The sequence below is a fragment of the Coccinella septempunctata genome, chromosome X (genome assembly GCF_907165205.1).
Source record: "Coccinella septempunctata chromosome X, icCocSept1.1, whole genome shotgun sequence".
NCBI lineage: Eukaryota > Metazoa > Arthropoda > Insecta > Coleoptera > Coccinellidae > Coccinella > Coccinella septempunctata.
The window spans coordinates 1468032-1495312 of NC_058198.1; the positions used below are offsets into that span (position 1 = coordinate 1468032).

Below are 27281 nucleotides of genomic sequence, written 5' to 3' on the forward strand. Positions count from 1 at the left end.
AGTTTCATCTTCTTCGAACTTAGTATTTTTGTTTCGGGGACCAAAGTCATAAGTTTGTTAAAACTTTTTGAATTTCTATATGTTTTTAGAGTTCAGACCTTTTGCAAATTTAAGAATTGCTTCTTGCGTCACCCTCTCCTCTCAAACATAAGTGTAAGGGATTGATAATACATCTTTTTAACTCTATGGTTTATCAGAATCGTTTATTCACATGTATGATGGGTAATGCATGCAAGTGATCTCCCGGTGCCCCCTGCCAGAGTTATATTTATTATTTGTATTTGGTGAGTGTGTTCTATATACCTACCTGCTGACTTAATAAGTTTATTAATTTCTTTGATTGATTGAGGCTGTTTCAGTCTGCTTCTGTATCTGCTTACCCTTGGTATGAATGTTGAGAGCCCCTGGGTCTTTTATTAGTTATCTTCACGATTTCAACAAGCAACCGATTGTTTTTAGTATCGAAGGTGACTAATTAGCTAAGCCACCAGTAATAGCATTCAAACTCTTCTTGATGGATATAACCATATTTCTGGATATGTTGCCTTAGAAATGCTATGCTTTTATGACTGATAATGAAGGAATATATAAACACTGATAAGGGTCCTTACCTAGTTCGCGAATGAGAAGAATATAGGCAACCTCTATACAACCATTGCAGGCAAACTCCTGTACACTTTTCCTAATTCAAGAATTTGTGGAAAGGGTATTGGAGACTATCTAGGATCTAAGTGGTTTTAAGATGCAATCTATTCCTATGTAGAAGAATTTTTAAACCTATCTCATAAACGTACTGTCATCTGAAAAATTTAGCTGCTAAAATGCTGGCCAACTGAGAAAGGTTGATTTTGTTTCCCCCAAGAGTGGAATCTGATCCATATACTTTAGGCACGATGGGTGAAATTAAGGATGGAGACTATTATCAAATGGTTGATTTCTCTATGAAAATTTCTAGACATTGTTTTCTGTTGGTCGATGCAGTGACAATACAATTTATTTCCACCATCTGTAGGTTGTGTTCTGGACATTGTTTCCCCAAACTATTTTCATTTGTTTGTTGCTTGTGCTAGGTCAAGACCCTAATCTGCTTTTTTAATGAAAATCTTTTTTGAATGAGTTTCACATTTCCCATTAACATATGTGGCACAGTTTTCGGAAAACTTGAGACATACAGTGCAATTTTTGCCCGACTGCTTGTTAGATCGAACTATGGTATAACAAGGTAGTGTATATGCTGTTCTGTTTATGTACACGTCTACACATTGCCTTCTGTGTGCTTCCCTTTGTATCATTTCCTCTTGCCCATAACTGCATGTTCTATGGAATGCTTTGTATTTAGTTTCATTCCTTGGTATGTATCATGGTATTATATTCCTCTTTGTGGGTTGATATAGGTCCAGCCTTGGCTCCTCAGGGATCGGCATCTTGAAGGAAGAGGAAGAAGTTTTATGGTTAGTGGTGATAATAGTGATAACATTTTTCACAATAGTTTATCTTTATTTATTTTGTGTGCATCAGTGTGGCAGTCCTAGCATATAATGAGTTAACTCAGCAATATTTTCTATCGAAGAAGACATCGTTTTCTGCGGAAGTCATTTAAAGAATATCTCAATTTTAATGTTAGGTGAATTGATATATTCTTTTATTTTCTACCGTCAGAAAGCATCTACAAGGGACACAACAATATTATTGCTGCAAAGCGTCTATATTTGATTATTTGAATTATTTTATTTTAACTGAACTCGAAGAATGGATCTCGATAATCCCCAACCTGGAACGAGTGGGGTGAGCAATTCTTCAACATGTCCTTTTCTGGTCCCTAAACCACCTCCTGTTGCCAAAACTGTCGATCAAGTATCAGTTGAATATGACGTTGATGATGCCAGAAAATTCCATGTATTGGATGAGGTCGCACATTCTGATTCTGAAAAATCGGATTGCTATGATTCCGATATACCAGATGAGGAAATTGAAAAGATGCTGGAAGAAGCATTTGAAAATAATAAAAAGAGGAAAGCAGATCAAGAGCCTGCAACAGGTACGTAATAATTGGAAATTTGAGAAAGTGTATTATCTTTCCTGTTGTATTATTCTGTTATTGAACCTTGTAAAACATTTTAGTAATGAATATTATGTTATGTGGAAGATTTAATAATGCTTATTATTGTCAGATGAAGGTAATCCCTATGTGGAAAAAGATAAGGTGGTGCTGATAGAGAAAGAACAAAATCATTTCGACATATTACCAGAAGGATGGATAAAGGTCTCTCATAATAGTGGTATGCCCCTTTATCTGCATAAAGATACTAGAGTATGCACTCTATCTAAACCTTATTTCCTAGGCCGTGGATCAGCTCGTGTGAGTAACCAGTAAATATTATTGCCGTAAGGTTGTTTTGTTCTATGTAATATTTTTGAATTTCGATTTTCTTCTATTTATATTTTCAAAAGTTTGATGTTCATTCTCATAGTTGATTAATCCTACTTCTTGTTTTGGTGTGGTTCTGTTGCCATTTAAATACTTATCTGTTTCTAGAATCATGAGATACCTCTCAGTGGCGTACCATGTCTTAGCTACAGAAGAGCTCTTGAGAAAGAACAGGAAGTGGAACAAATTCAATGTGAGAATAATCATTTACCAAATGCCAAAATCGAAACTGTCAAGGAAAATATTGCATCTCAAAACCTGAGTCCCGAACAATTAAGAGAATATTGCCAGTCTCTTTTCAAATTCAAAACGATACAGGTAATGAGATTCAAATCTTGGTCAGAAAGAAGGAGGTTCACAAAGAAGAAAAAACAGGAAAAGCATCTACAGAGGCCCATGTTACCTGATGGTGAATATTACTTATTTTGATAATAGGAAGAATAAATTCATTATGCCAAAACAATATGTACAGTGTACAAACAGTGATAACTTGGCATGCTAATTCTCTTTTTTGCAGGAACAAAACTCATATCATTTCCCATAGAAAATACTGATGGCAATGATACAAATGCTCGTGGAACAAGAAAAGAATGGATAATGAATCCTAATGGAAAATCTTACATATGCATTTTACATGAATATGTTCAACATGCTCTCAAAATGCAGCCAACTTACAGATTCACAGAGTTAGGTCTGCGTTTTGAAAGAAAATTCCAAATTTCATTTATTAATGTCATTTTATTCTTTCAGAAAATGCTGCTACACCATATGCTGCAACTGTTTCTATAAATGATATGAAATATGGAGTTGGTTATGGAACAAGTAAAAAGCAGGCCAAATCAGAAGCAGCTAAAAATACTCTTGAAATTCTCATTCCTGAAATGCGCTCTAAAATCACAGCCGACCCGAAAACAGGATCCAGCACCAGTAAAGATCCAGATGAGGATCTATCAGTAAGTATCAGATTCCTTCACCAAGAAATTTACTAAAGTTGATATTTTTCCACAGTTTTTTGATGAGATCAGAATAGAGGATCCTAGGGTGGCAGAGTTTTGTGCAAAAACAACAGAACCCTCACCACATGACATTCTTCTGACCTGTCTACAAAGAAATTTTGGACTTAATGATTTGAAAATCAGTTACCAAGGTAAGACGTCTAAAAATAAAAAGAATGAATTCACAATGACTGTAGGCAAGCATACAGCCACTGTAACTTGCCAAAATAAGAGAGATGGGAAGCAAAGAGCATCTCAGGCTATACTACAGGTATATTTGATAACTAGAAATTGTTTTCATTCTCAACTTTCAAATATTCTTTTAGGCACTTCATCCAAATCTAAAAACTTGGGGATCTTTCTTAAGACTTTATGGTAATAGGTCTGTGAAGAGTTTCAAAGTGAAAAAGCTTGAGGAACAAGAAATAACACTTCTTCAGAGCAAAGCAGCAGTGAATTCTCCAAATTTTGCCATATTGGATAAGTTGAAATTGGAATTATCCAAATTAAAACAGAAACGAAGTTCTAGAAAACCCATTGGAATATTCATACCAGAGAAGGGAGAAGTTCTGCCAAAGTTGTCATCAACAAATTTAAAAAATGTTGATTTATGATCTTCATTTCACATTGTTATTCTGCAAGATTGTTTTGATTGCTTCCTTATAGGAATGAACTACAACAGATCGCAGCATGGCGCCATACAAGCAATTGTGATATTTGTAGCTACCATCAAAGTTCAGACTGCTGTTATTCTGATCTCTACTTCTCAGTAATAAATATGGATTGGAACATTGTGGTGAAATAACCAACATTAGTTATGATTATAATTGGGAAGTAAAAAAATTTCACTTATCTCAGTTCTGAATCGAATTAAAGATTCAGAAAAAAACTAAACCATTTTTATCTCAATCCACTAGGGTGTATCCTTCTCATGATTTAGAAATGACCGATTTTATCAATAGTGACGTCAAATTAATTTGATTTCTTGATGTTATGTTCAGTTGTGTTTATAAAACAATATTGTAAGAAAATTCGACCATGATAGAATTTGAAGTGAAATTTTTTTAATGTAATGTAATGAATCATTATTCTCTTTATAGAGAATAATGTTTCAGTGAACTAGGACGTGTATTTCGGAGGAGTTTGAATGTGAACGTAATGTGTACAAATTATTTGTGAATAATTACTTAATAATTAAAATCGTATGTTTATGGAAGGGTTTATTTTTTTACATACATACTTCGCCAACCCAAGTTCCCAAAATCATTCTAAAATTATCCGATGTGGTTCTAATATCGAAATATTAAATAAATTGCGCCAATATAGCAATAGAATATTTTTAATTCCGTTGTGTAATATTGTTTTGTGTTTCTATTTTCCCACTTCACACTTTTTGTCTAATGTTCATGGTTAATGTTATTCTGATGCTGCTGGTACTTGTTGAACGTCCATAATATTGATCTAGAAGCTGAATTACAAGATTTTCACCAGGATAAGTTACTTAAAGCTACGTACATCTGAAGATACAATAACTTATCTTGGTGAGAAATCATGTAACTTAATTTTCAATTTAATTCCCGTTTAGATAAGGATGGGTTCTATGGGTGGTAGAGAGTCTACCCTCCTCCTGGGTTCATTCAGCGTTACCAAGATGGGGCTGTTGGTGTTCCACGTGAGCGCCATCTGCCAACCGAATTGGTTCTATTGCTGCATGAACCCACTCTATATGTGAGGTATAGTTCGTTATTTATTCGATGGATGCCGTTGTTAAGAATATTTCGATTAAAATTTCTGTGCGATGTGAAGTAACACTGACATTTGAATGAGCAACTAGAGCAATGTATGTTTATGTTGTTCTCATACAATGACTTGATTCTTCTTCTCATTTCAACTTCTTGAAGCTCTTTTATTTCCCCAATTTCTCCTTGATCAGATTCGATCCTTCTGAAAACTTTATACCCAGCAAAATTTGAGGATTGTCTAGCGAGGAGTTTCAGAGATGTAGAATATTTTTCCATTTTATATTTCGAAATTCTGCAAAAGTCTTCGTAACGGTACCATTGTCTAAGGACATTATATTGGCAGATGGCGTTTGCTTGATCGCCATCTGCCATTAGATTGGTTCCTTTACTTCCTTCCTTCGGTCTTAATTCTAGGTCTATAATCTAGGAAACCTTGTCTTCAACCTGAAGACTTCATGTTCCTATCTCTTATTTTTCGTATACGTATATATAAGGTAGCTACGAAGTGGAAAAATTTAATTTGTCCAGGAATTCTCTTCATTGTGTCCAACCCTCTCTCGGTACCATTTTGAGCATCGAATTCGAACCTTCTTTTATATGGGGCTAGCCTTCCCTTAGCATGTTCTTTGATATAATACCAATTGTTTATCTAAGTCCTTTATAAGGTACACGAGCATGAAGCAGAATTACTATTTTTGAAAATCCCTAGCTAAAGATTGCTCCGAGAATTGAGGTTCATCCTACTTTCTCCTTCGTGGAAAATCAATAGGCGCAATACACTCTCCAGACTCACTGGCAGGATTAATGTATGTTGATTATTTTATCATAGATGGGGGGAGCAAATTAGCTTATGATTACATTGATCACACGGTATTTACCGCTATTAGTTGATAAAAGGGTACGAAAGATCCTGGGGGAGTTTAACAGATCCCGAGGGATGCCTGTACACCCTCATACACATATTAACATACATTATTGGCATAATCAGATCTCTTCGACGTTTTCGGATGGATGTCATTCGGAATTTAAATCAACATTTATGATAAACTTGATGCAGTGGCTGCGAATTCACGACAGACGGACTTCTGTTGTCATTTTGCCCTTTCAGGAATCGAATTACTTTGCCATGCTGTCCTAACGTTCATATTTTTGTCCGTATGCAGCCACAACTTCGTTAAATATCCGAATTTAGGTGTCAATGTATATTTATTGAATGTTAATTCAAATTATATTCCTGACTATCCATCGGTTCTTGCAGAATTATCGATCAAACTTGTTTCTTGCCGAGTTGTTTCCGTAAAACGTTTGCCTATTAACGCTCTTTATGAATTAACAGATTCGGGATAAGCACTTTAATTTTAACAGGATCTATTTAACGATGAGTTTCAAACAATGTCATTTCTTCAAACACAAATACTCCGGTGACATGTTAACAAAGGGTGGAAAGATTGAAAGGATGGTCCGAAGGACCGAGATTAAAATCGTTTAACAATATATGCAGGTAGAAAATCCAATCAAACAATACAATGGACTTATCCACGGATTAAATAAGTTAAGAGAACATGAATGATTCTCAATAAACTGGTCAATAGGAAAATTGAAGGAATTTGTTAACTTTTCAATGCGTTGTCTTTTCGATGTTCCGTGAAGGTATTCTGCCAAGTGACTGTCGATAGTTTTGGACCAGTTTGCGAATGATTTGCTAGTATTTTATGCGAAGAATAAACAACTCGTGTTCATCATTTAGTTAGTTCGGTATCGTTGAAATTCATGGTCCTATGGAATAAAAATCGTTGATAATACCTATAATAATAATGCCCACGTTTTCAGTATCATTGGAAAAAACCTTTTCGAACCAAATTGGGCGCATGCAATGTTCCTAAATTATTGGACATCTCTGATTTTTCCGTTTTGACCCTAAGAATTATCCATACTTGAATTGCTTCCCTCCAATTGAATCCCCGTTTGTGATTTAGGGCCTCGAGAAGATATAGCTTTCTTTTCCGACTTCTATTTGTACGGTTAGTTAAATGGATACGACTTCCAAGACTTACTTCAGAGTCACGAACTTTTCTTCAATCTAGATGATCGGTGTTGACGAATTTTCAACTGATCCCATCCTTTGGGGTATTTTTCCAAAAAGAACATTTGATAGTGGGTGAACAGATCCATCTGATCTCGAAATTTTCAGAATTACAGTTTTTCGTGATATTTAAAAATAGGCGTCGCTGAAGAGAAAACACAAATTAATTTAATATCCTCATTTTTTGATGAGCAGTTAATAAATATGTAGTTAGAATGAAAAATCAACATTCCCTTCATGATTTTCATTTGGAAATGGGTACCGCAGCGTATAACCGAGCCCTTTATGTTCGACAACCCGCCCCATTTTATAGATTTCTAGAAAAGGCTAATCTGTGTTTTCAATTAAGGAACGCATGGCAAATCGGCGGAGGAATGGAAACCGGAATCGATGTTACCGCAATCCCAGACAGAGTAATTGCTCGATAATACCTCAATATTGATACCAGAGCATGAAATCAGAACAAAGAAAAACAGGTTCTGATCCTGTTCCCTCCATCCCTTACAATTTGCGGTGCTCGAGCGCGATTAGCCACCGAAATCCGCTTACTGTCTTATATTACAAATTAATCATCCTGAAATCGTCAGCTCGGCTTGCTATCGGAAACCCCTTCTTTTGTGCATGATACGAGAGCCGCAACCACAAATAGAAAATATATTTTCGATCATTGTAGAAGGGCTCGAAGGAAAAACGATAAAAGTGACATTTTCTTGAGATAGATTCATCGACGGTTCTTCTATAACACGTTCTGAGTTTCAACTGCATCAATGCAGGAGTTCTTCTGCCAAAAAACCGCTTTCCCAAAGATGTAACAGGTCGCTGCACCTCTAACAAACACATTATTAAACACTTCAAAGAGCCCATTAGGAAAATTGCCATTATTGATTAGAAATATCCATTTTAGCCATAAATTCATTCAGCCATTAGTACCGATTATAATATAAGTTATCCAATTAAACTTGTAGTACCAGCGTTAGCGTTACCTAATATCTTAAACCGGATAGATTAACCGAAAACTGTCACAACATAGTAGTAAGGAAAAATAATATTTTCTATATTGAATAGTTGGTACAAATAGAGACGCTTATCGAATGAAAGAAACTGAAATCAGGTAAATGCATGTGCCAATTTGGATGTGAAATTGTAAAGGTTCGTGTTTTGACAAGGCGTGAACAAATTATTACCACAAAGCTTTGTAAGTCGATAACGATTAACGTCCTTCTCGAGCTATGGCATGAGGTTTATTTGTATCCATTCAAGTGGTTGGATGTTTGAAGGGTCCCCTTTTTCTGCCAATTTCACAGTCTGAAGTATTATTTGGTGTAACTACCTGATGGGTCTTTGTGTTTTGCTAAGACCCACTTATAAAGCTACTAAGGATTTCAGGACGAATTTCAATGGTCAATGTGCGAATCGCTTTGTAGCCAAGGAGAGGGATTATCCGACTATTTGTGGTTTGAATCTATTGAGATCATTGTGATGGGTATAAATAAATTTCTAAGCTATTTACGATTCACCCACAGGAAGTAGTGGGTTCCCTTTAATTCGAATTGTTAGTTTTGGCCGGATTTATTTCAATTTATTTTCAAAATTAGCCCTCCAGACTGATTAGTTCGAATCCCTAGTTTTTGGAAAAATTTGGACTTTCCGTTGGAAAAATACTTTCGTGAAAAGTGAGACAAAAATTGAATTCAATATTAAATTATGAGATTTAGGACAAGATATGTAGTTACAAACTGGATTTATATCGATTTTTATTCAGCCAGTAACTTTTTTAGATAGCAGATGAAAAATTCTGTGAAACGTGGCTGAGTATGAACACCATATAAGTCTTGTTTGTGATTATTTTGTCCTAAATCGAAGAAAAATCATTTTGTGCGCTTGTTTCTAGGAAAAAGATTGGGTTATACTCATTGATGAAGAATTTTTGGTTAAAATCATGTATGTTCATCCTAAAAGACTGTCAGTCCTGATATAAGATGGGTTATGAGTAGGTTGAGAGACCAGCACTCTCCTGTCGGTTAAGTTCATTAATGGGTAAAATCCGCTAGATGGTTTCGGAGTAATCGGCATCTGAAGTTTTTTTTTTGAAATTCGCAAAAAATAACGATCCACTTGGAAATCATATTTTATATTTTTTTTTTCGTTATTATTTGATTGGATCTTTACTTTTTACCTGGACAGGTGACCGATCTCTTTATGAATTTGAACATGAGCTGGGAAAATTCGTTTTTCCATCCATCTCGGAAGGTTGTTTGTAGGCCACGTCAGATATACTGTGTCAAAGGGAAGCCCCATTCGAGGAATATCCAAAAGTTAATTGAATGGGTACACAAGTAGATGAAAATAACAAAATCCACGCAAATCCATAACTAAATCCGCTTAGACTGCACCGTATAGAATTCGGTGATCAATTCCTTTACGGGTTATAACATAATCTTTGTTCGAATGAATGTTGGAGCAGGGAAAGCAGACAGCGCTGGTGGCACTCCCATCTGAAGCCAAAGTTTAATTACAGACTGCAAGGCTCCCCAGGGAAAGTTGGGCTTCCAGCTACTCTTGTCCACCCTTCATGCTAGTGCTTCTCCCCAACAATATCAAGGCTCATTTGCGCTTATAAAGCAAGTTTATGTTTCATTTTCGATATCGGTTATGCGACAAGTGAAATTTCGAGAATTATTTCGAATCGAGCAACCGCAATCCAGGCTTTTTCTCAGAGCTAGCTCCTATGATTTCAAGAATATTTAACATTTGTGAAAAATTTGCCGCGTCTTTCTACGTGCTTTCCTCGATTCATGAGTGATTGGTCCCCCTTTATATTTGTGTCTATGTCAGATGGCAAAAAGCCGAATTCGCTGAGTTAAGGAAATGATCGATCGTGATATAAAGACGTTCTAAACTTGCTGGTCATTGGGAATGGTCTATTGAGATATCCATAGTTATACAGCTCCGCCCATATTTTTCTTTGGTATCCTTCTGTGAGTAAACATCGACAAATAAAAGCATCGAAGTTACTTAATGAAATAAAAGCAACCGAACATGAAGGCATTATGCCGAAATGAAAAAAAAAACTAAATAACCACTCGTTCGTTCGTTGGCTATAATTAATAGAAGCCGACGCCAGAAAGCATTCAGGCACGCATGCAGGTTATATATGTATGATAAAAACTATGTATATATAAGCTCTTAAAGAATGGATCCTTTTTGGCGGCCGAGCTTTTGTGTGATGGACACCCTGCAATAACTGCAACTCATCCATTTTGCCTGCTTCCTACAATTAGTCAGTGATAGAATTCTGATCAGAGCGATATTGCCGTCATCAGAGACAGCGTTTCACAGATGACCCCTCATGGGTATCAAATATTCTTTTATTCGATTTTTTTCTCTGCTGTAAGCGTTGACTTGTTTCAGAATATACCTTCGATTGTCTATTGATTTTCACATTCTTATCAATGCACTATGATCACTTGCCTTATTAATTTTGTCACAATCTTCGATCATCTATCATCTCAGAGTGAAACATCTTCTTCCGCTGTTCTTCCATATTTTCGGAAAATGATCTTGGTGAACGATACGGTTTCGTTTATTAGCACATGCCCATAAGTGTTATTCGAGGACATTTTGCACACATAAAAGAACTCTTGTAAGAGCTATCGAAATTCTAGTAATCTGAGGTGACAAAGGAGAGGGATTGGCAATATAATTCTTTGTGTCGATCTCCCATTCCGTACCTCAATTCTTCCTCGAATAACAGTGGACCAATAGGTTTTCATTGTGGGTAATAGGATAATGCTCTAATTCAACAATGAATATAATATTGAAGGAATATTGGAAATAGGTATCTACAAATTCCGTTGAGGATTCTTGCCTTCTTCATCTCCTCACATAGTGTTCCAACTAAAACCACACCCCTTTTATCGGAAAATTGTTTTTCCGAAATCCATCCTACCCTTCAATTTTTGTATGGATGGTGACATGTTTTTATGATTATTTCCTGTTATTCATCCTTTTAGTCTCTTGAGATTTAGAATTAAAATACGTCTTATACTTTCTTTTCGATGTGTTTATGGAGTGTTCTTTACATTTTTACGGTATTTTCTGAAGAAATTATCGATCTATCTTTTTTTACGTTCATTCTCGAAAATTATCTGTTTTCTGTCGATGAAAATGACTGAATGTTTGATGGAATGAAATAGCAAAAATCGAATTCATCTATCGTGGAATGAAACGGGTTGATTCTCCGCCGTCTGATTCTGCTAATTAGACGAGGAATGAGCATTTCCATTTTTCATATCAAAAGAGCAGGATGAGCGGCGTTTCTTGTTGTAATGCTTTTCACAGAACGAACTCGTCCGTAGCGAAAAATTCAGATAGGGTCGTTAATTCGTATTCAGCAGCTTCGGGAGAACATTTCGTCTTTTCACCCTCTGAATGGAGAGCGTGTTAGCGTTGCGTAAAAACGGAAACAATTAAATCAACAATGGTTGGTCTGGTTGCCTCTTGCGCACACATTTGTCGCCATTCAAGACAAATCTCGTAGAAAAAACGTTTTTGTTGCGAGCCTTTTTGCCTCGCAATCGTTCTCTACTTGATGAAACATATCGAGATGTCTGCATGTATCAAGAGAAATTCGGAGATAAGCCAGAGGGGGGAGTCGATAAAAGCCTAATTAAACTCGCTGCAATGAGGAATAATCCCTCGTCTAACAGTGGAAGCCTTTGTGGTTGTTTCCAATGCGTATAAAGATATAAGGAGGTCCATCTCCTTTATGATTTATCAGTCAAAAGATATAATTTTTCTCTTTTTTTGATTGAACTGACAGGATTAATATTTTTGGTATCAATATATTCCCGAAATTGAAATTTCCTTGTAGTTGGTTCCCATATTACGTGGTTACAACACCTTGTATTATGTAATATGTGTGATAACCATCGATTTGGTTGAAGAAAATGTGAAATTTTGACTAGAAAATCATTCTTTTCGTGTATTCGAATACCTCAGTTAAGTACTTTATTACTGCCTGATGCTGAGGGGTTGCAACACCCTATATCATGTTGTAGAATTTCCACGTCTTTCTTTAACCGAATATCACATACAGAGTGTTGCAATCTTTAGCCCGGCAGTCTGTTATTTAACTCAGGAATGTAGGAAACGAATGATTTTCCAGTGTAAATTCCACATTTTCTTCAACCGAAGCTTAGAAAGTGAAGGAGTTCGTTAGGTATGTGGGATTTTTCATATGAAATTTCTAAATGGGCTGAAACATTATGTTATCGACCTTCTTGTGTATTCAGGTACAACAATCTATCATTTCGGTATTCCTTTAATGGTTCAATCACTGTAAATAAAGCTAATTTGGAATAAAAACTATATGGAGACATAAATTTCTTGAACAAATAGGTAATAAAATAATATATTCATATGAAAAAATTCATACTCCTTCCAGTTTACCTTATCTTCTAGGTATACTTATCATAATATTCGAGGATCGTTCGAAAAACCTTTTCACGTGTTCAATTTTCCCCGAAATGAGATATACAAAATTGGGAAGATTATAGGTACCGAGATTTCGACAAAAATGAAAGTTGGGCTTACCCCGATTTCTTTGTGGGTAGGGAGTTAAACCGCCATATCCGGATCGAAACTGGAGGAAGATAGATCTTTTACAATCCCCCGTAGCCTAAAGCTATTGTACAGGCGATTTGATATGTTCATCACCATATTCCTTTGGGAATTCTGGAAAATTTCGTTATATTCCGCGTCAGAGCGAAGTAGGGGTTGCAAACACGTAGTTCCTTTGTGACATTAGTCCACATTAGAGTCTTGTGTATCGACAAATGTGGCGCTTTGTTAGCTATATATCCTATATGTAATTCGGCAATTGGATCAGCCGAAAAGATATATGACCCTTAACAATTGTCATTTTGGGGCCACATGGGAGTATAACAATGTCTCGATCATTTCTATATCGTTTATACATGAATTTCTTTGAGATCAAATAATGGGGTAGCAGCAGTTTATTTAGTTTTTCTCTTTATTTTTAACTCAAACGTTCGATAATTTACTATATCTTCGTTAGGAGAACTACAAATCAAACAATTGGTTGTTTTATTTTTATATTCGAAGATCAAACTTGAGAATTGAAAGATGTTCAGAGACTAAATGGTTTGAATTCGAATTTTTATTATTTTCAATTCATAATTATTAGGATATCATTTTACATCCATACATTCTCTATTTCGTAGGTTTTTATCACTGTATTTGCATGATTTGATTGATTGTATGTGTTTGATTTCTAGTTCCCATGACGAAGATAAAACTGAATTGAGAAAAAAGAGTAAAACTAAATGAACAAGAGAGTAAAACAATAGCCATTGAACAAGGGCTGTGAAAGAAAAGTCATTTTCTTTGGAAAAAAGTGCCTAGACAAAGAAGCAAAAAAATCCTCTTTTCATAATTGATTTCGATCGTGGTTGCTTAACTTATTCAGCTCCATAATTTGATCATTTGGCATACTGCATATTAATACAGTATTTCGGCTATTTTGATATGTATTTTGAGAAACAAGTTTATAGAAATTGAATTCAATAGCAGAACCTGCCATAGATGATTGAATTATATCATTCTTCATTATAATATGGTGTTGTATAAGTTGAAAATATCTTTTATGGAAAAATGACATCCTTCCTCAAATTTCGAAGTATTCGACTCTCACTAATCAAACAATTTAGGTAGTCTGTTCCACACAAGCGGATCACTGGATTTTTGGACTTATTCATCGAGCTAAATTGAAAAGGGAACCATGAAAATGGTGGTATTTTTCAAGGGTTGTCCAAATGTGCTATCGGAAAAACAATTGAATCTTTTATTTTTGAAGAAAGGGTTTGTAGTAATAATTTTCCTTGCCTATGTTCGAAAGTTTTTCGGACAACACATTCAGATAGCTTTTGATACTTCTACTTTGACTATCACATTCATGGTTACTTTCTTAATTTTGCTCAATAAATGAATCTGAGAATCCAGTGGTCTGCCTATGCGAAACACACTGTATTTAGTATCTAAATAAAACTGATGAATTGATGAAGTAGTTTCAGAGCGTCGGACGGCTGGTAACTGCTTGGGCATGTGTGAATTTTCTTTGCATATTTCAAGTATAAGCAGATAGATACAATGGAAATATGAGAAGGATATAACGGAAAATTATATTCCATTGTGTCATACCTGAATACTGAACCTCGAATTTATCTAAATCAGAATCGAAACACGGAAATAGCTCGCCAGTTGTTGAAAATTGTTGTATTGTTTCAAGAGTTGCAAAAAGGCGGATGCACCAGTAACTGTGAATTGTTATATTGTTCTATTTTAATGGTGATTTACTACAATGTTGTGACATTTTGATGTAGGATTTTGCTAGTTTCTCTTCTGTAGTTCGATGAATATTTCAAAATGGAAAATTAAAGGCTTGCAATTGTAAGTTGAAAGTTGAATACCTAAAACAACCCTATGGGTATGGCCGAATAACAGGAACTCTGCAGTTGAACAATTATATTAAACGAAATGCAAATGATGTTAACAAACATTTGCGAATTTTAATGAATGCAGATTTCGACGCATCCCCAAAAAAATAGGTGTGGTGGAAGTGAGTGAGAGAGGGCGAACGGTGTTTACAGGGAATGTATTGATATTTCAAATGTGTAGGCAGGGAAGATATGTAAATGTTAGTGATTTGTAAATAGATTCACAATTCGCAGACAGTTTTCGTTGTTCGAAATTCCCCTAATTAGCATGAGAGAAGCGAGTTACCAATCTAGCAATGAGCTACTGAGCAAAACAACATGGCGAGGCGGGGTTTCCGCTCCACCCTGAAAAGCGCGCGAGTTCAGGATTGGTTCGGAGGGTTCCGCCTTCGAAATGTTGTCAAATATTGGTCCACAAATAGTATGTTTGTTATATGTTTGGATGCCCAGATGGATCCCTTCGACAACGGTGTTACCTCATTCTTCGGTATACAGAATGAGAGCCGATGATTATTTTCAGTTCTTTATCGCTGTCGTTACACACACATACACACCGTGAAAACAGTTTCGGTTCGAGTGTATACATGTGCATTTGTCCGTTTTCCTATCGAGTGTCAGTCGAATAGGTATGTGCAGCAACGAATCACCAACGAATACCCCATCCAGGCTACCCATTCCTTTCAACGGAATGGATCCAAACTCATCACCTAGGGCGCTGCTGCCATTAGATCAATACCGTCTGCAGCTATACCAGTACGCTTTTGCAGAAAGGCTACGATACCCCATGCTCAATCCGTTTCCGACACCTTTGACCTGCTACCCCCTGTTCCCGAGGGCTCTACAACCCGAGGAGCCAAAACCTCAGCATAGTTACATCGGTCTGATCGCCATGGCCATCCTCAGTTCCCCGGAAGCAAAGTTAGTGTTGTCCGACATTTACCAGCATATTTTGGATCATTACCCCTACTTCAGGACGAGGGGACCAGGCTGGAGGAACTCGATAAGACATAATTTATCCCTGAACGATTGCTTCATCAAAGCTGGAAGAAGTGCCAATGGTAAAGGGCATTACTGGGCAGTGCATCCAGCCAATGTCGAAGATTTCCGCAAAGGTGATTTCAGAAGAAGAAAGGCTCAAAGGAAAGTTAGGAAACATATGGGACTAGCCGTTGATGAAGATGGTGCTGACTCCCCTAGTCCTCCGCCACTATCAGTAAGTCCACAGATGGTAGCTGGTCCATCGACGCCGGTTTATAACATAACATCAAATAAGACAAGAACTCATCGTAAAAGACAATTCGATGTGGAATCACTACTAGCCCCAGATTCTGGTGAAGAAACCAATGAAGAGGACATCGACGTGGTTTCTAGCTGCCAACACGAGCCGCCACAGAAGCAATGTGCGATGTTCCCCATAGTCAACTATTACCAAACCCTCCTCCAGACACGTCCAGTTGTGCCCAAATTGGAGCCTCCATCGGAAACGGACAGTAAGAGAGTTGAAAGTCCCGAAAACGAAGTTTATATGGATTAACTCTGAACCAGCCAACTCCATCACAAAAGGACCCATTTTGTCCTCAGTAAACCTCTACCGATTTTCAATGTGGAAACCGTAAGATCTTGTTTTACGTATCTGTTAGCATATATTATAAGAATCAGTGTTCAACTGCTGTTTAGAATAAACTTGTGTGAATTTTCGAAAATCCCTCGTGAAATTTTATTGGACAATCTCTTTCTCAGTTTTCAATTCTCCCTTCATTAGCTAGCTATGTCTTCAACATAGGTACGAAAAATGTATCGAAAGTTCTTACCGACAGACTATCCAGTGTTAAAATATATAGTATCATCTTGGACGCCATTTGTAAAATCAACATTTGTGAATATAAATGGCGATTGTTTCCAGGAATTTTACACCCCCAATAATCCTCTAGTTAAGTATATATAGAAAAAATAATGGCCTTTGTGAATTTTCTCAGCAATTCGGAGAGATTTTTTCGGTCAATAAACCATGTTCTATTCTGTAAATATCATTTTCTGTATAGATTTATCACGATTCATGTTAACTTTGTATATATAAACTGACTGTGGGGACAAGTTTTACATTAAAACTTGATGTAAATATATAACAAGTATTCCAATTGAAATTTTTTCTTACCTTATATGTCCCAATCTTCATGATCATTGCTGAATGAAAATATCTACCAAAATGGACAGAATTATTGAGCCCATTTTGCAAAGCACCCTCCATTCGCCATTTTATTTCTCGAAAGGTATCAAATTGGTGTCTTTCATGTTGCCAAAAAATTATTTTATGGACACCAGATATACCCAGGCAGATGGTAGTCATTAAACCAACTGAATTGACCACTTCGCTTGTGTTAATTAAAAATGGGTTTACAGAAAAAATTTCATTATGAAGAGTGTTTTTTGTGGTTCACTTATTCATCACAATTTAGGTTGAATAGGCAGTTGTTTTTCATTTTAAAATAACTCTCATATTTTTTATATGAATAGCTATATAGGTATGCGCTTGCACATCAATCTATATCTATACATATTACCTACTCGGAGATTTTCTCCGACGGTTCTGATACAGAGAAAATTGTTCGTTGATTTTTGCAATTGTTAATATTTCGCGTACTATGAAGAAAAACGGATTTCACTGCATAATTCTTGTTCACAACTGAAATATTGAATTTGCAATTCATATAATATCGATAAAAGGGCATAGTCGACTGTATATCTAAGCTACGAAAAGCTATGACTCTCAAGTATGCTAAAAATAAATAAGAGTTCACTAGTTAATTGACTGCATTTCCTTATTATCAGAGTTTCTCGTGTTTTCACATAAGTTTGATAGTTATCTTGAATTTTTCATAATCTCGAATGTTTTGTTTTATACATATGAGATTTCAATAACTTTTTTCCGTGAATACGTCTATTAATTTCTGGTTATTCGGAACCACAGCTAATATTTGCCATCTCCAACGGTGTTATAAGTATAGGTACTCACATATCTGGTATAACCGAAAAAACTTTCATTTCGGAAATTTATAATCGAAAAAAATTTAATCACATGAAGGATTACATAATTTAGATTCTCGGGATTCCAAAATTGTATTTAATTTACATTTGATCTTTGATTGTTTCGGTCTTTACGCCATGGAATCAATCAAGATGATTGAAAAACTAATAATTTCTTCTATTTATTATAAAATTCACAATTGTTACTCCAGTTGAACATGCCTCCTACAGAAAAGTTCACCAAACTTGCAATGGTCGAATAAATTTAAACAGATTCCCTCTTCAACCTTTTTTGAAATGTCGTTTCCTAAAGTTTGGTAAACTTGCCTCATGAAGTGGAGATAGGTATATGGCATTGAGTGTTTTTACTTCTTCTCAGTGATAGGAATTGACAAAACAATTCTGGTGAATTTTATAAATTACCTAGTGGAAGTATTATTCATTTGTCTTTAATCTAGATAATTGTTCACCCTCTAATCTCTTGAAGAAAGACTACATATATACCGATATAAAGAACCACGAAGTTTGGTATATGATTTTCCTATTTACTGTTACTGTCCAGTTATCATTCCAGAATATCCTGGTCATTACAATAGTCCTTAGTACCTAACTTTATAATCTTTGCTCGTATTTTTTTCTGAAAATGTTCGTTTATATCAAAAAGTCCGCTAGACAGACGTATTTTAAGCCAAATATGGGTGATTCACGATGAACACGATGAACGTTTTTCGTGTTTCGCTAGAAAGAAAATGATAGTTTAATGAAACACGTGGATTTTCATAGTTTTTTTCCAAATTCAGTCTAAAATCTGCTCACGTTATATTAATCTTGAAACTTGTTGAAATAATTCTTGGAAATTTGAACAATGGGATTCCGAAAAAGTATCAACGTATCTATATATGTATACCAACAGTGGTAGTGGTACATCATGAAGTAGAGCTCTCTGTGTAGTAGTTTTTCACTACGAAAATGAGAACAAGGCTCCATAGAGTCTCTCTTTATTTCTTTCGATGAACATCCATAATAGGTTCAGAAACAAACACAAATGAAACATATTTCAACAGCAGCAATCATAAAACGTGAAACCGTCGCTGGATTGCAGGGGACAAAAGGTGTTAGCGCTGAAATCGGCGGGGTTCATAAGGGAGGTTCTATTCGGGTGTGAACGATTCTCTGCAGGACATCTTCACAATGCTATCAAATTGCCACCCTATTCAATGTCGCAATTATTCCCCAATTTAAATACACTCCAATAAATACTATAACAAATTGCGGCCATTCGAGATCATCGGTGCGTGTTGTTAATCATGTAATTGCCCACAAAAGAGTCGATATTTCTCGGTGAATTTCGAGTGTTTATTTATTGAAATTTTAACAACTTCTGGGGTGTTTACAGAAACATTTCTTAAGGTGAGAGGTAAACACTATGCATCCATTCGTAACCGTTCAATGGTTGAATTTTCGCAAGTTTTGTTCATTTTCCAGCTTTGAAATAGACCCTTTTGTCAATAATGAGGTTAAAATTCTCTGATCAATTCAACTTCATAGATCAAATTTTTTCTTAGGAGGGTTAAGTTTTTCATGACTTTCTTTTTGATCTGTGCAATTCCTTTGAATTGCATTCTTTAATGCTATAATCTTTATGTATATAACTGATGCATTTTCCATGGCTGCATCGTTTGTTTGTTCCACTTATCGACGGTAAATCTTGCACAATTCTCAGTAAAAATTGGCAAACGAAAATTATTTCACATATATTCTTCTCTTCATCGAAGTTGGTTGTTCTTCTAGAAGGTACTCTCCTGCACTTTCCTAGTGCTCCATCTCATCTATAATTTTTTCAAAGTCGTCTGCGAAGACCTCCACTCAATTTTTCATATTTTTACTGGTTGGAAGAATAGCAGAAGCATACCTACCTGGAAACATCAACAGACTTTTGTTTTCTTTATTTTTCCTGCGACTAGTTTTCATAATAATACTGTGCAAACACTGGCTTGGTGTGGAAAACAGAATAGGAGAACGTAGGAACTCTCGATCAATTGAGGTGTTTGCTGAAAGCGACCCAGGGGACTCAGGAAGCTGTGAAGAGCACTTTATCGTCTCGCTTGATGAGCCAATATTGACAGAGTCAACGATATACCGCCACCCAAAGATGATTCTGTGACCACTCACAATGGGAGATTTATTTTGCTTTAAATATACCACTATTGCATTCTTACATTGTTTGAGTAACAATCTTTAAATGCGGTCGAACTGCTTGTCAACTCACTCTCTGACAAGACAGCAGTACTTTTAACACGTTCATCCTGTTTGAATTCTCAGAAGTAAAGAGCAGTTTGGCGATGGACATTAGTGCCGGAGCGCCGGAACTTTTCATTACAAAAAAGTTGGTTTTATAGGAATTCTTCCATATTTCGATTACCTGCATCTGAACGCTCGTTCCTACTTCCTAGGAACGAGAAATCCCTTATTATAACTAGACATAGGTCGCAAAGATATAGTATAAATTTGATTCTTAGCTGCGAATTCAACTCGTAGATTAGTTCATTCAATTCTTCAAACTGTTCCACCTTTTTCTGCCAAAGATAATTTAATGACAAGTCTTATTAGCTGAGCTGACCAAGTTTACCACGTTGAATATACACAGTGTCCAAGTTATCTCTGGCAAAATTTCACATTCTACGGGCACTTGGCAACAAAAAGTGTTAATGTCTCAAGCCATTCAAGGTAAACGAGAAAAACACAAAAAACTTTTCTACTGCTATGCCCCAAAGACATTGAAATATTCAAAAGAAATTATTATAGGTGGATTGGTTGGAATTGGAGAAAAAATGAGCTTGAGCGAAAATTGCCCCATAGTGTGAACCTTGTTATTAAGTTTTAAAAGCTTTTATGATAAACTAATTGGATCGAAATTAGAGAGAGCGCTTCAATATAGGCGCTAAAGAGTGGGTTCCATGAAAGTAAACGAAAATGCCGTAGCGCCGCTTCAGATAGGAGTCACACTTTCGGAATCAAAAGCATCGCCCTATTTCACTGAAGCGTTTTTAGATAATGAAGTTATCGTCATAGATTGGAAATATTTCTACATAAAAGGAGTACTTCATCTAATAAATCAGACCTAAAAAGCTGGAAAAGACACTGCAGTGTAACTTTCACCTTGAGGTCATCCAACTTTAGACGTCTGGGTCTGATATTGCACAGAAATTATATTATGTACACAAATTCACTCTCCGCAAATGCAATTATCCTGTCGTATTGGAATTAAACTACAATGAAGTGGAACTTACTTCGAAAAAAAGCGCATTCTCTGAAAAACTTTGATAATGCTTAATGAAATGTTGCTTATTGATATTCTTACTGCATATAGCAAGAGCATAAGTGTGTATCCTTATAGGAGGTAAGTTATATTTGATGTTTTGTGGTATGTTTCCTAACAAATGATTGTTTTTATTCATTCTTACTTGTTCGAGACAGTATAGCACCAAAACGAAGAGGCCAATACAACTAGCAGGAGAGGAGCACATACATACTCCTTTCATTGGCCCTGAACATTGCTGTGGTATAAGAAAATTCGAAAACAAACGAGTTTCTGGAAAAGGAAAAAAACGAAAGAGAATTCCTCTGGATGAATCTTCCGAGACTGCAACTCTCCAAATTCCTTGGGAACTTCCTTAACCCTGCGAGAAGAAGGTATCTGGATCTTAGCAAAAATATGCCACAAGCACACCCCTTTATTATTCCTTACAGGGCATCAGGAAGCACCTAAGGAGAATGGGTGTAGCAGAAACTGACGACCTGGTGACAGAATTCCTCGTCATTGCAAGCCAAGGCAGAAAATGCTTCAGACAAGAAACGTGTAGGAGCTAGGAGGTAACCCCCTTGACCTGCAAGGCTTGAAGCCACCCCAGATACTGGAGATTATTAGAAGTTAGAAGTATTAGAACTCTAAAACTGAAAGGTGAGCAGTAAACAACGTAGTAAGCGCAGTGCAACGCAACCCCCTTTAAAATCTAGACAGTAGCACCATCTGGTGAAAATTGTAGCAATTAATTTTGGGAATGTATTCTTTTCCAGATTCCATTTTCCACAAGATATTATGGGAACTTCAAATATTTCAAAATATTTTACACGAACTTTCCGTTGTTTTGTTGAATAAATAATGGTCGTACCGTTAATTAAAGGAACAGTTGAAATATTTACAATGCAATTAGAATCCCCCATTGAACAAGAAGTCTTGAGTTTACAAGAGTAAGTTATTGATGAATCTTGTGTAGATAATATGCGGTTCGTATTTTAAAAAGATTAGAAACTTCCCTCGTTAATTCTAATCTGTTTTAGGATACTTGCGTTATGTTTCATTTTATCGACACTTATTTTCAATATTGAAATGCAGGATGACGTTATAATTAATACATTCAACTTTCCTTTTGGTGGTCCTTTCATGGGGGTGCGTATTTCACACCAATTTTTTGTTCATTCTTCATTAATGAAAATTTTCAGCTTTTCGTCACATTAAGTATACCCTTAGGATTAAAGAATGAAGACATTTTTCTTGGATATAATATGGAGGCAAATTATGTACTGCCAGAAAACCAGACGTTCCTTGCATACCCACCTATACTTGGAGAGGGTAGAGTTATGAGGAGTTCAGTTTATCAGTTACTTTCCAGAAAATTATCCAGGTGAATGCTGAATACTAAAAAAATTTAATGTACTTAATAAAATGGTTATAGGTTTGGTTACCCAGGCTATGAATGCCTATTAAGACTGATCTGCGATATAGCAGTACATCCAGTACACATTTCAAATGGAGTTCTAGGCGACCTGATCCATATTTTGTTCACGTAAATCCAATTAATTGATGTATTTGTAATACAGACTAATGCAATGTTTTTCAGGCCATCAACTTCAGCAGACGAAGATTTCCTTGAGGAATATCTAGAAGCCGAGAGACAAGGCATTGAGTCAGGAAACTGCTCTATATATTATAAGAATTGTTCAGAAAGCCTTCTCAGTCTCTTCACAACAGTTTCAGACACGAAAGATATTTCATGAAATTTCAATGATTGTTCTACTTTTTTTCTAATTCTATATGAAATAATCAAAGATTGCTTCAAAAAGACGTTTATTATTTTAGAACACAATATGATATAAAAACAGAGGAATCCGGAATTCAAGCAAATGATACTCAACCAGGAAAGATGAAATTCGATGAAAAGAATGTTTATTATTAGAATGGACGGAAAATAAAATGAATTTTTATTAGAATTACGGACACAAACATGTTGAATTGGAATTCAAAATAGCAGGTGACTAAATCTTTCTTATTTAATTAAGTGTTTTATACATTCACTTGGAAATAGCTTCATATAATGTAATTCATCTATAAGTGAAAATATCAAATATGTATAGGTATTACTTAGTGAGTAAAAATCAATATAATTAATTTTTGGCATACAACTTCACATATTGTTCAACTTTACTTTGAAAATCCAATTTTGAATGTTTATACATGTCGGCGGCTTCAATATTAAGGGGATCTTCGAAATTGAGGAGATCCTGAAAAAAAAGTAAATTAAAACACTCGATCCTAGTCTTCAACAAATATGCTGAAGAGATTCCTGCCATTTCTTGTTGAATGATATCTTATAATTTGTATAAATGTTATGGATACTTCTATTTGAACTGTCCAATGTCTACTTAATATACATTAAATATATACTCACTGTGAATAAGGCATATAAACCCCAAACCACATCTTTCAACCTTCTAGTTGGTGACCATCCAAGTCCATCCACACTGTGTTGTCGTAAAAGAGATAAACAAATTTCACCATTTTCAGATATGTTAGGATGCCATAATTTCGTTAAACATCTAACTTTTGGGGGCTGAAATTCCATCGAGTTAATTACTAATAATACATTTGGTCATGATATTGGATTGTATACATACAACCATATTATACTCCTCTGTTATGTATATATTGAATCTAAATATTCCATTCTCCCAATATCCCTCTGTAGGTTTTAATATTAATGTGAATTCACTCAAATCATTCTCGTTTTCATATTCTACCGAACAATTTGGTGGAAGTAACTGAGCTAATTCTTGTGATTCTTTGACCAATAGTTTGTCTCTCACTGAAATTCGGCTATGAGTTTTGGTGCTTTCAACTTGTTGTTTTTTGAGACGTTGTGCTAAGGTTATCATTTTGCACTAATTTATTATCAGCTACTCATGAAGTATTTCCTTTTATACATAATTACATCTTAACGTATCAACTAGTTCATTATCAACTATAAAAGCAAGGTCTCATATTAGAAATATATCTATTCTAGAAGAGTTCTTATGAATCTCTGTAAATAACAAACTATATATTTCTCCAGTGCATAATCTTGGAATTATAAACATCAGTTTCTTATTGAAATAACTGATAACATAATATCTTAATTTTTCAATAAATTATATACGTTGATTCAAAACATATATTTATATATATATATATATATATAACTCAGAAACGATGACATTGTTGATGTTATGATCAATGGTGCCAACATAAATCAAAAGTTTGGTTGGGTTTTTTCTCACTAACTGAAAATTGTACTTCCAATAAAAATAAAAAATAAATGAGGATTATGCTTATATAAGCACATGTTCTTATACCAGCAAAATGATAATACTATCAACGAATCCCACTTTTTTCTAACCTTCCTTCTTATATATATGATACCAAAACCAAAATGATAAATAATTCACCTCCTGGGCAGTTTCACAAGGGAATTTTCATGATTTTCTAAATAGCTTTTGAAAACAACATATGATATTCAAACATCTCTTCTAGTCTCCTTGTTATTGCCACAGTAACAAAAAAAATGTATGGAATTTCCTTCCAGTATACTCTATACTTCCATAAATGGGGTGTTAAAAATAAATAGGTACATCGTTTAATTCCATTATAATAAAAATTATTCACAATTCATTTCATGGTAGATAAAAATGTCTCTTTTGCTCTATCGGATGGCAAACATGTACCAAAAGCTTGAAGCAAAAGTGGTTCTTCAGCGATAGTTGATTTAAAATCTTCTAAAGAAACTTTGCCGTCCTTATCTGCATCTAATTTTTTCATTACTATATCCACCAGATCTTTCACGCTTTCCTCTGGGTCCTCCTCTTGTGGATGTTTTATTAGACTATTCCTGAAAAATATTAATTCCTTTATTCATTTTTGAAAAATATTGTTCATTGAAAATCAGCGTAAATTTTTTGAAATTGCTCTTTTCTGGATAAATTCAGATCATTTTATTTAATAAATGATAATATCAGAAGGAGCTTGTTTGTTGATAGTGGGAACTTACTTCAATAACTGAAACATTTCCTCCTTTGTTATAAAACCGTCAGCATTTATATCGTAAACTGCAAAGCAAAATTCTATCTGTGCATCTAATGATCCTCTCAGAAAAAGATCTAGACCTTTAAACCATGATTCCAAACTTATAAGATTATTATTGCATTTATCCCATACGCAAAAAATTCTGTCCATTAGCATATTTTCAGTAACAATGTCGAAGGTATTGTGTAGTATTTCCCTGAAGATAGTGCGGTCTATACCCTTGAAAAACATGAGAATGAACAAATGCAATTGTGAAACTGCCTCTAACTTAGATACATTAGGTATTCAAATTTTAGACTTAGAATAGGTAATACCTCTTGAACAGCATTAGGTTTTCCAATAACCGCTGCAGTTTGAGTAGAATTCATTTTACCCTGCTGTGATTTTCTTCTATTGAGCACAACAAGTTTCTTGAAAATCTTGTATAATGTTTCTATTTCAGATCTGAAAGTAGAATATTTATCTAGGATTTCTCTGGGGAAGCAGAGTAATTCGTTACCTCGAAAAGGATGTTTCTTTTTTCATTATTTCTATCGTTTTTAGTGAACATTTGAAGGTATTTTCTTTTTCCGGCATTTTTTTTTTCACTTTTGGTTTTGGTGGAGTTTCAATGAAGCTTCTGCTTCTGGTGGCGCTAAGAAAACGTGAGACTCCTTTCATGACGAGAATTCCGCCGCGCATGCTTAATATTTCCGGTGGATTTTCCTCAGACATGAGAATTATAGTCCTGTTTTGATGTTTGATGTCCTCTTTTATGTTCTGAAGGACGTTCTATTGATGGCTATATTAAGCTAGGCAAAATCAATATCAATCCTGTAAGAAACATCAGACTCATTATGAGCTTAGAAGGCAGGTCAGGCATCAAACAGTTAGTTGAAATCGAGGGATATTCATGCTATCTGATCCATGCTAAATTAAGAATATATCACAGCAATATGATACTTAAGTTAGGAATTTCCTGAAACATGTTCAAATAATGAAGCGAAAAATAATGCACAGCACTCAAAGTCAAGTTCGACAAAAGCTCAATTACAGTATCTCTCTGTATCTTATCTTATGTTGAAAAACGCCCCATTCATGTGATTCGTAATATTTCGTCAATTATGATAACTTAAAAGAAGACTAAGTATATTTTGAAACGATTTGCGTTTGAAAAATTCCTTTTATTTCTTTGCCTTGGTAATCTTGATTCGAAAGTAGGATTAGAGTAAAATCGGCTACCCTATATATTTGCGTCGATAGAGCTTGGTAGATTTTTCATTTTGTTGATTGATTAAACAACCGTGATTCTGTTAGACTATATAGAGCTTTGTTAAGACCACTAAATTAATTGAGTTACACCTGATACCACCTTATACCTGAAAATTTAGTGTTTCGTTCGATCAAAACACCGATTATTGTATATTTCACATAATTAATTTTCCAGATTACCGCATAGCATTATCTTTTATGGAAACAGTATATTTGTATGTAAATGTAGACTCCATATTCTAGATTTTCGGGTGAACATGCAAAAATTAGGGATAAAGAACTGATTTCGAAAGGCTATTTTTTATTACAAGCATATGAAAGGTCGGCTGCGGGGTTTAATTCTCAGTGATACGAATGAACTTGACTTTTTTTAGCGAAGCTGTCACGCTATAGACTTACACGCAAGCTTTACATATGGTAGGTAACTAGGTAGAATGATATATCGAACGAAATCAACACATACCTGATCGAACCACCATAGTATTTTTTCGTTATCGAGAAATTTTACAAGTCAGTTCTGTTGCTTGGTAACGTTCACGAGTTTATTCAATATATGAAAGTTCTCTTTCTATATTTACGGAAAACATACTTGAACGTGAAATATGAGCCCTTGTATGATATAGAAATTTTTTTCATCGTATATTCCTACACCTGTCGTGCTCAAAATTAATCAGATATTGATTAGGAGGAGCCAAAACCTTCAAGTACTTGAATTTTTTTTGAAACCCTTATTGTAAAAAAAAATCAACATTTATCCTTATTTTAAAATACACTCAATAAGGTACAGGCAACTCTCTTTACATAAATGCTAAGCTAGGCTTATTATCAATACTCAAAAGTGCCTA

The 27281-nt window shown here is 35.2% G+C and overlaps 5 protein-coding genes across 8 annotated transcripts; 3 read left to right on the plus strand and 2 right to left on the minus strand.

Annotated features, from left to right (window-relative positions):
* Positions 1-132: 132 nt before the first annotated feature.
* On the plus strand, positions 133-4639 carry LOC123321465 (microprocessor complex subunit DGCR8). 4 transcript variants are annotated; one of them, XM_044909085.1, is made up of 9 exons: positions 133-284; positions 1395-1451; positions 1749-2038; positions 2172-2359; positions 2537-2837; positions 2946-3119; positions 3179-3381; positions 3437-3694; positions 3750-4639. In XM_044909085.1, exons 3-9 carry the CDS (start codon positions 1750-1752, stop codon positions 4035-4037), a joined length of 1701 nt encoding a protein of 566 aa, XP_044765020.1. In that variant the 5' UTR covers positions 133-284; positions 1395-1451; position 1749; the 3' UTR covers positions 4038-4639. The 4 variants fall into 4 exon arrangements, with proteins under 4 accessions (XP_044765020.1, XP_044765017.1, XP_044765019.1 ...); XM_044909082.1 differs by having other exon boundaries at positions 134-284; positions 1660-2038; XM_044909084.1 differs by lacking the exon at positions 1395-1451 and having other exon boundaries at positions 155-284.
* A 10634-nt stretch (positions 4640-15273) lies between these two features.
* Positions 15274-16826, plus strand: LOC123321933 (forkhead box protein B1). Its single transcript, XM_044909742.1, has one exon. The coding sequence runs from the start codon at positions 15394-15396 to the stop codon at positions 16297-16299; it is 906 nt and encodes a 301-aa protein (XP_044765677.1). The 5' UTR covers positions 15274-15393; the 3' UTR covers positions 16300-16826.
* A 5079-nt stretch (positions 16827-21905) lies between these two features.
* LOC123321490 lies at positions 21906-22952 on the plus strand. Its single transcript, XM_044909129.1, has 5 exons — positions 21906-22076; positions 22131-22239; positions 22293-22474; positions 22526-22636; positions 22691-22952. Exons 1-5 carry the CDS (start codon positions 22072-22074, stop codon positions 22845-22847), a joined length of 564 nt encoding a protein of 187 aa, XP_044765064.1. The 5' UTR covers positions 21906-22071; the 3' UTR covers positions 22848-22952.
* A 150-nt stretch (positions 22953-23102) lies between these two features.
* Positions 23103-24287, minus strand: LOC123321492 (NEDD8-conjugating enzyme UBE2F-like). Its single transcript, XM_044909130.1, has 3 exons — positions 23745-24287; positions 23519-23680; positions 23103-23351 (listed from the first exon to the last, which is right to left on the minus strand). The coding sequence occupies exons 1-3, from the start codon at positions 24000-24002 to the stop codon at positions 23235-23237; spliced, it is 537 nt and encodes a 178-aa protein (XP_044765065.1). The 5' UTR covers positions 24003-24287; the 3' UTR covers positions 23103-23234.
* A 447-nt stretch (positions 24288-24734) lies between these two features.
* On the minus strand, positions 24735-25991 carry LOC123321848 (EF-hand calcium-binding domain-containing protein 1). Its single transcript, XM_044909625.1, has 4 exons — positions 25685-25991; positions 25500-25629; positions 25151-25404; positions 24735-24991 (listed from the first exon to the last, which is right to left on the minus strand). The coding sequence occupies exons 1-4, from the start codon at positions 25897-25899 to the stop codon at positions 24772-24774; spliced, it is 819 nt and encodes a 272-aa protein (XP_044765560.1). The 5' UTR covers positions 25900-25991; the 3' UTR covers positions 24735-24771.
* Positions 25992-27281: the final 1290 nt, after the last annotated feature.